A 12,709-nucleotide genomic window follows, 5' to 3' on the forward strand; every position below is an offset into this window, starting at 1 on the left:
TGACATTTACCCAGAACCACCCGCGACAATAATGATTCAACCCAGAATTCCAAGGGGCAGGGGAGACTGCGGGAACTATGGGATAGCTACGGAATAGCTACCCACAATGCAACACTTCAGAAATCGACACTAGCCTTGGACCATGGACGCACAACGCCGAATTACTGTGCCTAGTGTGGCCACGTGAAATCGAATTTATAATACCAGTTTTATGAAACCGATTTTAGCTAATTCGATATTATCACGTAGTGTAGACGTGGCCTAACAGGAGGAAACATTCCACTAGAAAATGTTACCTAGCTAAGTGGAAGCATTTTTCTATCCAGGAGCATCAGAGATGTATACCCTCAGAAGCTTCAGGTATTTCTGTCATCCTGGACTATATTTTTTCCTTCAAGACAGTAGGTTGGTCCATCAGCTCCTTATGGGTCCATTTGGCAGCAGTCAGTGCGTACCATACACCTTTGCCTGGCTACTCGATTTTTCTGCACCCACTGACTAGCAGATTCTGGAAACCCTTAATCTGAACCTTTCTGCCTATTACAAAGTCTGCTTCTCAATGGCTTCTCACTTGATTCTTCTTCTCTCTGTACTCACTAAGATTCCATTTGAACCATTAGCTTCTTGTTTCATGTCTCCCCTATCCAGGAAGGTTGCACTGATGGTAGCCATCACCTCAGCCAAAATGGTTGGTGAGCTTGGGGCAATGATTGTGGATCATCCTTACATTGCATTCCATAAGGACGATGTATCATTACATTTACATTTGCACCCTAAATCAGGGGTTCTCACAAGAAAATTTTTGGTGGCCTTAGAATGTGGCCACCAACTCTTGCTGGTGGCCACTCTGACAATTTTTCCTGAAATACTTAATTAACTTTAGGAAAAACAAATAAATATGCATATATACATGTCCAAATCATTGTAATTTATTTGTGTAGGGTTTTTTTTTTCAAACTCAATAATAAAAATAATGTACAGTTGTTTCTATTCTTTACTAGGCCTAAACAGAATAGAAACAAAATAAGGTGCCTTACACATTGTTCTCTTTTTTGTTGTTTGTTTGTTTCTTTTTTTTTTTTTTTTTAAGACTTACTAGCCAGTAAGTCTGCTCCTGTGAAAACTGATATTTATAGGTTTGTTAATATTGCTTTTCACAGTAGACTTACTCAGCCCTGGCAAGCCGGGGGACAAATTAAGCTCTGCATGGAGAGGTGGGTAGGGAGGCAGCAGGGGCCATGGGCTGGGAAAGGCAGCGGGGGCCAGAGGTAAAGGGAGGTGGGTGAGCCTGAGGCTGGAACCCGAAGCCCCGCGACTGGAACCTGAAGCCCCATGGCCAGAGCCTGCCACCCAACGCCCTAGGACTGAAGCTGGAAGCCTGAGCTCCACTGCCCTTGGAAAAGGGGAGAACTCACACTGGCTGCCTACTACTCTGGTGTTTGTGGCTCCAGTGGGGAGCAGGGCCCAACTCCTACTGGTGGCCCTGGAGAAGGGGTGAATGCTTTGCTGTCCCCCCCATCATTACCCAGGAGGCTGTGGCCACAAGAAGAACCCCCTGGGGGCTGCATTTGAGAAACACTGCCCTAAACTCACCCCTAAAGTAATTTCACAGTTTCAGCTGAATCGGTCAATTCAGGTACCTGTGTTCTTCCCAAAACCACATGCACCCTCCAAAGAAAGAAGGCTCCTTCCATCCATATTCAGCAAATCTGAGCCTTCTACCTGCAGAGAACAAAACGAATCAGAAAGTGTCCCATACTGTTTGTCACCATAGCAGAAAGGATCAGGCTATATCCTCTCAAAGAACTGAAAATGGATCTCGGGCTGCATTTTGCTCTTGTATCAGCGGTCTAATCTTCCTCCTCTTCATTCCACAAGAATGCCAACAATGTCTATGGCATCACTTCAAGGCCTGTCTCTGCTTGATATCTGCAAGGCAGCTACATGGTGCTCCATCCACACATTTGCAAGACACTATGCCTTGGTACAGGCCTTCTCCACTGATGTGCCTTTTGGAATGACAGTCCTTCACTTGCCTCAGCCATCTACATTCTCGCACCCTTCTCCTATTTGAGTACTGCTTGTCAGTCACCCACAGTGGAGTACACCCAGGGACTAGCACTCGAAGAAGAAGAGAAAGTTACTTACCTTAGTAACTGGAGGTTCTTTGAGATACATGGTCCCTATTTGTATTCCACTATTCGCCCTCTTTCCCCTTGGCTTCGGCTCTTCTTTGATTCATGGTGGAGGTGGAGAAGAAACTGGGGAGGCAATCGGTTCATCCTGCCTTTTACCTCCTCGACTGGAGGCATAAGGTGAGCCAGGGCATATGTGCAGACCAAGGGACATTGCTGTCAAAATTCTCTGGCTCCAGGCACATGGAGCATACGTGTACTCACAATGGAATGCAGATAGGGACTATGCATCTCAAAGAACATCCATTTACTATAAAGTAAGTAACTTTCTCATATGGATTCAGTCTTCTTGATTTTTAAATGTTTTTGAGGCTAGTATGCAGATATGTTTGCAGATATAGGGGAAGATTTTCAAAGGCACAGGTGCATAACTCCCATTGAAAGCTAATGAGAGTTAGATGCCTAACTGCTATTTTTGTCTTTGAAGATCTCCTCCCTCTCCACACACCGCCCCCCCCCCCACATAGTCAACAGGCTGGCCAGTAGAGTTAAGTAAATGTGGACAAACGTAACAGTATATGCCACTCTTCAGCTTCTAATTGTTCCTTCATCTTCCCTTCTCAAGAGCCCTTCTCTAAATCCTGTTTTAAAATATCACCTAAGAAGTTCTCATTTCTTATCTATGCCTCTTAAATTCTTTCTCTCTCTGATGTTCTGCAGTCATTCAGCATTGCATATAACTTCTTTATAGATCCCTAAATAGATTACTAATTTAGGTTTTTATTAGTTTTATTAATTATATTATTCTATAAATATTTTTTGTGATGCATTTTATGACAGATGTGCTATAAAATAAAGGTTTTATTATTATTATTCCCTCCTGGAACTATGGGCAAGATGAAAAGAGTCTGGAAATTTTGGTTCAACATCAGTGATTGGGATCACATATAACCTACATTCTTATGAAATGACATGTTTCTATTTAGAAAGCATCTCTCATCTTTGGGAGGTGCTCCAATGGCTATATGGTGTGCAGTCAATACCTCACAGGACAAATAGAAAATTAGCTAAGCCATGACATTCATGCATGGTTTTCTAGTAATGCAGTATATTTTTATGAAAACTAATCATTCTCTTATGAATACCATCAATATATTGATTAATCATAAACTTGTACAGCAAAATTTATCCTTTGAAGTGCATGGAATGTAACAAGATAAATTTAGTCTATGTTTCTCTTGGTAAGAAAGCTTCTGTAGTTATGAAAGAAGGGTAGTGGCGATTTTTAATAACTTTTTTTAGAGTGAATTTATTGCATTAGTAATGGGCAAACCTCCAGAGGTCCAGAAATTTGGAAGCACCTCAAAGGTTCAGCCATGATTTTGAACTATTAGAATAAATACCGCCAAGATTTATCCAAAACTTTGGCGTGGGGTCCGTATCAGGCTCAATCCAAGCAGGTTTCTCCTTTCAAATCTTGCATCTTAGAACAGCATATAGTTTTATTGAACAGAGAGACTGTAGATTTGCTGGACCTCATCACTTTATTACAGTACGGAGTCAGTGTTGGGAAAAGAGGGTTAATTAACCAAACTTTCACAAAGGTTTGAATTAGAGTTGGGAGCCATTTCTTCTTACTCTGTAAGAACCAGTTAATCCATCCCTATTTTAAATCCCCTTTCAGACCATCACTGAGATTGTCAAATGTATGTGTTTAAAAGGCCTGTTCCTTTGTTACTGTGAATCTCATAGGGAATGTTTAGGGACATAAATCCAGTTACCTGATTAAGTCTTCAAATAACTTGTAAACAGAGGTCGATTTTTTCATTTATATCTTCTTTTTTTGGTCAGGTCTGCACATTAACGAAAGAAGATAACCGTTCAGTGGGGGTGATACCGAATGATGAACAGCTACATGTGTTACCTCTTTACAAAATTTCACAGACAGATGAATTTGGCACCGAAGAGGGACTTGAAGCTAAGATAAAAGCAGGAGCAATACAGGTGCTTACTGCTTTTCCCAGAGAAGTACGGATGTTAGCTGAGCCACTTAGAGCTACAAAGAAAAAGAAGCCAGATACAAAGAAGACACAAGTTGAAAAGCAGACATTAGCGGATAAGAAATATTCAACACCAGCAAAGCTGAAAAATGGAGCTCCTGAAAATCTTGGTAAAACTTCACAGTATTTAGGTAAGTGACACTTATACTGTGCTGTGTGTCTTATCTCATTTAAAAAAACAGTTGCCTCCTCAGCATTCACTTTTTTAGAAATATTTGCATATTACACCTTCTACAGACTTGTGGAGGAGTCACTATATTCAGATATTTTTGCAGAAGGGAGCAGGTGACCACACAAAAACTTATGCATAGTACTATATTGTAAAAATTATAGATAATGATATGGTGACAATGGAAGGATTTCAGATATTGCTTATTCTAATAATGACCATAGGAAGATCTTGAAATGTTACTTCAGGGTGAGTTCTCTAAATGTCAGTCATTTATACAAAGAAGTACAATGACTGTTTCTCCACATTTTGTGTGGTAGCTTGTTTGTGATGTTTTTCTCTTCATAAGGAGTATGAATTGACTACAGTTTTCTTATTTGCATCACTTTGGTTATATGGATGGTGCAACAAAGCAAGTGATTTGCAAAAAGAAGTCAGTTTTATCAAATTAAAGGTAAAAGTTGTTTTAATGTTTCTCATTCTAATTTTTTCCTTTTAAATACTGAGAGTAAGGGAGGGAGTGGCAGAATCTGATACTGGCTGAATAAAGCACACTTAGATTTTGCTTTGTATTATAAAGATATACAAATGAGCACATCTCTCTCTTGGGAATCTCTGATCTCACTTTCTGCATTGTAAATGTGGCATAACGCCACTACACTCTAAGTTACTTTAGATTTACACTGCTGTATCTGAGATAACAATTTGATACTGAAACTCCCCAGCCACAAGGAGTGGAACCCTCAGGTGGAGGACACTGAGGGAGATATATTCAGAGGGCTCAACGCACTGCATAAAGCAAGCCACAAAAGATGATCCTCTGTCCACAACCAGGTGACAATACCTGCAAAGCGGGCCAAAAAGGCTAAAAAAAAATCCAAAAATAGGAAAAAGGAAAATAAAAGGCAAAAACAAATCTCAGAGGTAGTTATCCTCTGATGAAGGGTACATCTACACTGCAATGAAAACCCATGACACCAAGTCTGGGTCAACTGACTTAGGCTTAGAGGAGTCAGGCTGCAGGGCTAAAAATTGCAGTGCAGGCACTCACACTCAGGCTGGAGCCTGGGCTCTGAGGGTCTGGCTATACTGCAGTAAAACATCTGTGGCTGGCCCATGTCAGCTGATTCGGTCTCATGGGGCTATAAAATTGTAATGTAGACTTTTGGGCTCAGGCTAGAGACTGGGCTTTGGGACCCTGCCGAGCGCCATGAGCCCAAATCAGCTGACATGGGCCAGTTGTGTGTTTTTTATTGCAGTGTAGATGTACCCTCAGACACCTCCTCCTCCGAGGAAGGTAGCTCTCAGATTCAGGTTTTGAGCAGGATACAGAAGAAATGCAACAAAGGTGGGCAGGGGGTTGCCCTGAAGTGTTCGAAACCATGTGCAAAAAGGTTGCATCTACAATCCAGATCCAACCTGAGCAGGTGCTAGTGGGCAAACCTAAAGGCTGTCTAAATCTTCACCAGAGACAGCAATCCCATCAAACATGAGTGAGTGTTTAAACAAAATTTTGCATCTCCTGGATACAGAAGAATATATAAAAGGTTCCCTGTGAAGAAAAATTCTTAAGACTATACTCCATTTTCTTGATTATCCAGAAGTGTACAAGGCGGAGGGATGGGGGTGTCGAGCAATCTTGGATCTCAAGCAGCTCAACAAATGGATGAAGAAAATTAGATTCCAGACGGAGACCCTAGCTTCAACAGTAGCACCCCTGTCTCAAAGGGGACTTCCTTGCTTTATGGATTTAACAGATGTGTATCTCCACATTCCCATGTGACCATGCCTTCATAGGCTGCTGAGATTTGCATATGGCACAGTCCTATCAGTACAAAACTCTCTTATTTGGCTTTCATTGGGCCCAGGCTCAGGGTCTTTACAAAGGTGCTGGTGGTAATAATAGATAGACTCGGGTCTCACAGCACTCACCTGTATTCCTTCCTAGAGAACATCAGGATTAGAGCTCCAATCCAAGCAGCACCACAGAGTGCCACAATTTGGACACTGGATCTACTTCAAGCACACGGATTTATGATAAATACCAAGAGCAGTTCCTTGACTCCCTCCACAAAGATAGTTCACTTGGGAGTTGAAATTGACATTTCAGTGCCAAAGGTCTATCCATCACTGGACAGATTCCACAAGATCCAGAACCTGATATCCGTCTTGGTAAAGTGAGCAAGACTGGCCATAGCTCAGTGTCTTCAGCTACTGGGCTTTCTGGTTTTGTGGAATCACCCCATGGGTGAGGTCCTATATCAGATGCCTGCAGATTTTTCTTCTGAAGGTATGGAACCATTCACCAGCATGCATGCAGGATTGATTACTGGTCCCAAACTGAGTACAGGATTTTCTAAGAGGGTGGACAGACCCACAGAATGTCCACAAGGATTCTTCCACATGCTTTCCAGACTCAGAGGTACTCACAACCCAATGCCAGCTTGACAGAATAGGGAGCGTATCTCAGACACAAGACAGTGCAGAATACCTGGAACTCCAGAGGAAGGTACTAGAAAGTCAGTCCGTTGGAACTCGTAGCTATCAAGCTAGCCTTGTGAAAGATCCTGGACTGCCTAGAGGATGAACATGTTCTATTCAAGTCAGACAACATGACTACTGTGATTTGTATATCAATAACTGTGGGGAAACAAGGAGTGTAACTCTACACACAGAAGCAGTGGAGATAATGGAATGGGCAGAGAGGACACTCCCTTCCATAAGAGCAAGACTCCTAAAAGGAGAACTGAATCAAAAGACAATTAGCTCAACAGATGCACAGTTCAGAATGGTGCCTAAATCAGGAAGTCTTCACTGTGATTTCGCAGTTCGGCCTTCTGGCAGTCAACCTGTTCACTAATTGCAAGAACAAAGGGCAGTTGAAGTTCTTCACCACGGAAGTAGATCCCAAATCCCTGGGGACTGTTGCTCTTTCACAGAGATGGCCACAAGGCCTCCTATACACATTCCTTGCCTTTATCTTCTGGATCATCTTTTCTAGAAGTGGAAAGTGAGAAGGCGCAAAGGTGATAATGCTAGCTCTGCACTGGCAAAGGAGACCAGAGTTATCCAGTCTGATAGAACTGAAATTGGAAACACATTGCAGCTAGGGGTGAGACCAGACATCCTTTAGCGAGGCTCATTCCACCATCCAGACCCAGACTGTCCACATCTGACAGCCTGGCTATTGAGAGGGAAGTGTTAGTCGTGCTAGACTGTCCTCCCAAGTGATTAGAACTGTGCACTCCTCAGGCAAGCTCAGTTGCACAATGGGTTAGTGGACTTTGTGTCCTCCACAGAGGCCTCCTTTGGTAGAAAGGTGCTGCAGATGGTGGTCCAGTAATACCACTGGCACTTTGGCAATTAACCTGGGGTGGAGGGAGGTGTCTTCTCTATCTCATTCTGTTTTTCTTATTCCTCCCTAGTTCTGTTCACTGCTTGATACTTCCCAGACATATCAAAATGGTGGGAGATGTTGGGCTGCAGAATAATCACTTTCTTACCTGATAATTTCCTTTCTGATAGCAGCTAGCAGCATCTCCCATGGCTTTCTAGTCACGGAGCAGTATTTAATTTGGATAGTTATGCTTGTAGACCATAGTCTACTGTACAGTTTATTGGTTAGCATTGACGTTATTGTTATTAGTTGTATTTACAAGTTTTTGTATAGCTTTGGAATGAATCATCTGGCAGCTGGCTAGAGAAGGAGCTTGGTTAGCATGGGCTGTGCTACAGCTTTGAACTGCCTCTGGAAACTACACTGAAGGGGAATATCCCATATGTAGCAGCGTCTTCCACAATTTTGATAGCAGACAGGAATTTATCAGCTAAGAATTTACCAATCCTCACCTGAAATATTGTGTTTAGTTTTGATCACACACTTTAAAAAAAGATATAGCAGAAATGGAAGGGATCAGAGACAGGGAATTAGAAAATTTAGAAGCATGGAAAAACGTCCCCATGAGAAGATAGCAAGGATTGGCTCTGTAGTTTAGAGAAGTGACATGACAAGAGCTAGACAAAACAATGAATGTTACAAAGCAAGCAGGTCAGGTGCTCCTGTTTAATGTTTCTCATAATATAAGAACAGAGAGACATTTAGTTAAATTGAAAGGTAGCAAGTCCAAAACTAATAAAAGGAATACTTTTTTACATAATGTATAGTTAACTTATGGAACTCCTTGCTTAAAGGTATCATTGAGGACAAGATCTTAGTCAATTTAAAAGGAGTAAAATTGATATGGAAAATGAGAACAGCCACTATTACATTAGTTGGGATGAACATTTTATTTAAAAGATACAAACTCTCATGTTTCAGGACACATGAGGCTGACAACTAACAGAAGATGGTACAAGGGGTAGGAAGAAATCCTCCCTGTCCACAAGTTGGAGAATTAGGGAGTAACCTTTTCACCATCCTTTCCACTATCAAGTAGTTGCCACTATCAGGAACAGGTTACTGGACTAAATGAATCACTGCTCTGATCTGATACGGCAATTTCTGTGTTCCTAAAAAAATTAAGGAGAGTCCCTGAAGTTTGGCACTAAAAATTACACTCTCCCTAGAGAGATTTTAATATACCTGCTGGATCATTTTTCCTGATTAGTACATTGGATTATTTCACTGGTTACTTGGTTGGTAGTTTGGTTTTAGACTAATTATTTTACATTTTTCTACCTTACTTTAAATTGCATTAGCCATCTGCTGACCCAGCTGTCTAAGAAATACAAATCCTTTGGAACATGGTTACCTTTTTCCTTATTACCTTTGTCACCAGTTTTAGTTTTGTCCACAAATTTGATTATCTTGTTTTTGATGGTTTCCCAGGTCATTTATATGTTATGTACAAAATGCATCCTCCAACTGACCGTGGAGGTGCCACCAAACTTGTAAGCACTACAACTACTCTTTCTCTCCACCACCCTATTTGATTTCCAGTTTTCTGATATTTTGCTGTAGGTTATACCTCAGAAATTAACTGCTTTCTCAAATACTTTTTGACATCTGTTATTAATCCTGTGACTCTCCCGTTTCTATCTGTCAGCAATATCTTCAAAGAACTTCAGCAGTGTTAAAGATTCCTGTATATCCAAATTTGTCCACTTTAATTTTAAGAAAACAATATGAATATATTATTAAAGAAACATTTAATCAAGTTATGTTTATATAGTGAGGGAGTTCCATTTCCACTTCAGACTATGATTTGCCTATAAAAATCAAGGGCTAGATTCCTTAATGCAGATGAGCTGTATATGGAGCAGTAAGATGATGAGAAATGGGAAGGGTAAAGATAGCTTTAAGCAACCGTTATAGTCTCTTGTTTCTGGAGTTGGCTTGGGACTGGGCTGGTGTCTGATACACACTAGAGTTCTGTGAAGGCTGTTCAAACTTGGTTGCCCCTGGTTCCCATAGCCAGGGATCAATGAAGTGCCCAGGCCACACACCCTAAGCCAGTGGCGGAGCAGGGAGGGAATTAACCTCCCCAACAGCATAGCTATGCCACTAGGAGATTTGGAAAGACAGTTAAGATAGTTTTAGGATGCTGTGCAGGACTGGAGCAACAACAAAGCAGTTTGATCATACTGTTTAATTGGGCTCCAAGAGTACAGTATGTCATTAGAATCAAAGCTAGAGGAAAAATTGAAAAGAACTGGGAAGTGATTAATCAAAGGAGCCAGAGAATGGAAGTAAGCCAGCTACAGACTTTGGAAGCTGGTTAATATTGCTCTTTCACTTCATTGCTGCTAGATATTCAACTGCAGCCAGCTGGAAGCAAAATGAAGCCACAGCATAATTCAGTCATGTAAAAGAATATGGGATGTATTCACCAGCCCCCATTGGTTGCACAGAACTTGAATGTTTTGACCTTTAGCTCATCTACGAGGCCCATCTCTTTTCCTGGGCTTTTGTAACCAGGTGAGTTGAGGGATATATGTGGAGTCTATTGTCAGAGGCTTGTATTTTATAGTGGATTGTTTTTAGAGAATTTATAGTCTGTGAATTGAAGTCAATTTGGATGCACAAATTACTATTGCCACCCTTACTTCTGCACTGCCTTCAGAGCTGGGAGGCTGGAGCGCAGTGGCTGCTGGCCAGGCATCCAGCTCTGAAGGCAGCACCCTGCCAGCAGCAGTGCAGAAGTAAGGGTGGCAATACCATACCATGCCATCCTTGCATGCCATACCATCGCTCACTGCTGCCTGCGCCAGGCTCCCCGCTAATCTCCCTGGACTCTGCATCCCCCTGAAGCGTGAGGCCCCCCCAAAGCGTGGGGCCCTGGCCAGTCGCCCCGGTCCATCCTATGGATGAGGGCTCTGCTTGGACCTGTTCTGGGCACCACCAAAAATTATACAAACCTGGTGCCTATGCCCTTAACTCCATTTAGCAAAGGCCTTTTCTTTTTGGTTTGGGAATACAATTCTTCATAGTCTTTAGACTTCTTGGCCTTAGAATACAATACTCTGACTTTATCTCATGCTACTTATAATCAGAGTGCCACTTGATCATATTTATTTCAGTTTTTTTACCCCTTTATTCTCCTCTTTCTTCATTAAATAAATCACTATAAACCTTTTATGGGGAAAATGAATGGTAAATAGTGCAGTACTTTTTTCAAGTGTTATTTAAACCATTAAGATTAAAGCTCCCCTTTGATCTTAGCTCTACTTTCTTTTTTTCCACTGGAGTACCCACAAATAACTCATAATACATCTTCTCTTCCTATTATAAAATGTATTCCTGCTTCTGAAGTTCTCATGTAGTGATCATGACAAATTTTTCAATCAGATAAAATTTGCATTTTTTTTTAATATTGTGATAGCAGAAGCAGATTGAGTGAACTTTGTTAAGCACATACTTTGCTCTGCTGAGACCCTAAACTATTGTTGTTTGTTTTTATGCTGATGAGGAAGAGCTTTTTCCAACCCTCAGGCCAAAGGCACCAGCTTCCGACTTTCCCTAGGAGTGCTCAACCCCCACTCAGCCCCAGGCCCCATCCCCCAACCCCACCTCTTCCCACTCAGTTCTGTCCCCTCCCCTGAGCACACCCCATCTTCACTTATTCCCCTCTGTCCCAGTGCCTTCTGCCTGCTGCGGAACAGCAGATCTGCAGCAGGCAGGAGGCACTGGGAGGGAGGGGGAGGAGTAGATAGCTGGGGCCGCCGGCGGGCAGGAGGTGCTGGGGTAGATGAGGAAAGGAGGGGACCTTGGCTGCTGGTGGGTGCTAAGCACTCGCTAATTTTTTTCTATGGGTGTTCCAGCCTTGTAGCGCCCATGGAAGTGGGGCCTATGTCTCAGACCTTGTTTTGGATGCTGCTTTGAGCAGGTACAGCATGCATGCCGCATTGATATGTAGTGACTGGCTCTGGGGAGTCCTTTGTGGATGACTGAGTGTTAAATGAGGTTTTCTCCTCTCTGACCCCTGCAAATACTTTCCACCTCCTGATCTGAGTACCTCTATAATTTAAAACCTTTTGTGCTTGGGGAAAAATGCCCATTTTCACAGCCTTTGAAATCATATATGCACAGAATAAGTACAAGAAAGGTAGAGATACTGCAAACTTTCTCACATAGTCCTGCTAATGTGCCTGTATTCTGTTCTGGATGAATCACTTCTAAAGATAAAGGATTATTCATAACCATTCAGTCCTTGGACTTTGCTCAGTCAATATGTGTCACCAAACTGTCATCAGATGGTACTGACTTTGTGGTCTCTATTGGGTGGAAGCAGAACTGAACCAGTAATTTAAAGATGAAAAGCTCTGTAGCTAAGCTTTTCAGTTGGTTCCTATATGCCAATAAAAATGGGTCCCAAACTGTGAGACCAAAACAGGGCAATATGCTGGACAACCCCAGTAGTCCAGTTTCTGTTTGGAGAGAGAGGGTCCCTGGAAAATACATATACACTTAGTAATTTCTGTGTACTAATAGTTTTGAATTAACTTTTCAGGCTCCTTTGTAATATTTTTTTCTTCCAGTCATAACCATCTCTTGTCTCTTTTGTTTTGGTTTTATTTTCAGAAGAGTTTGTAGCTCCACATATTACAAGATCTACAAAAAAATATGTTTTTGTGTTTCTCTGCTTGAATATGGATATTCTCTAGGTGGAAAATATTAACTTCTACCACTATGTCAAATGTAGTCTCAACATTCACAGTTGCCTTTTCAACTGGAGTTCACTGCCAGGTGACTAAGAATATATACTAGTAACCACCAAGCAATGTCAAATTCTTTCCAGCAACTGGGAATTTAATTGTGATTCTTCTGTCTTTACTAAGCTTAAATGTATTTTTCTTTCTCTCTTGATTTTATGGTATGTACCCACCATGTCACTCAGATTCCATTT

At 41.7% G+C, this 12,709-nt stretch overlaps 1 protein-coding gene across 5 annotated transcripts in view; it reads left to right on the plus strand.

The window, feature by feature from the left end:
• Window positions 1–12,709, plus strand: part of TET1 (tet methylcytosine dioxygenase 1) — a 146,133-nt gene that overhangs the window by 120,739 nt on the left and 12,685 nt on the right. For 3 of the 5 annotated variants that reach the window (XM_032795239.2, XM_032795240.2, XM_075072607.1), the window contains one exon: window positions 3,987–4,326. In XM_032795239.2, coding sequence (XP_032651130.1) covers window positions 3,987–4,326 — 340 coding nt within the window. Of the gene's footprint in view, window positions 1–3,986; window positions 4,327–10,113; window positions 10,289–12,384; window positions 12,545–12,709 lie in introns of those variants that run through there. The other 2 variants (XM_032795241.2, XM_032795243.2) reach the window with 2 other exon arrangements.

This window comes from Chelonoidis abingdonii, chromosome 15 (genome assembly GCF_003597395.2).
Source record: "Chelonoidis abingdonii isolate Lonesome George chromosome 15, CheloAbing_2.0, whole genome shotgun sequence".
NCBI classification, from domain to species: domain Eukaryota; kingdom Metazoa; phylum Chordata; order Testudines; family Testudinidae; genus Chelonoidis; species Chelonoidis abingdonii.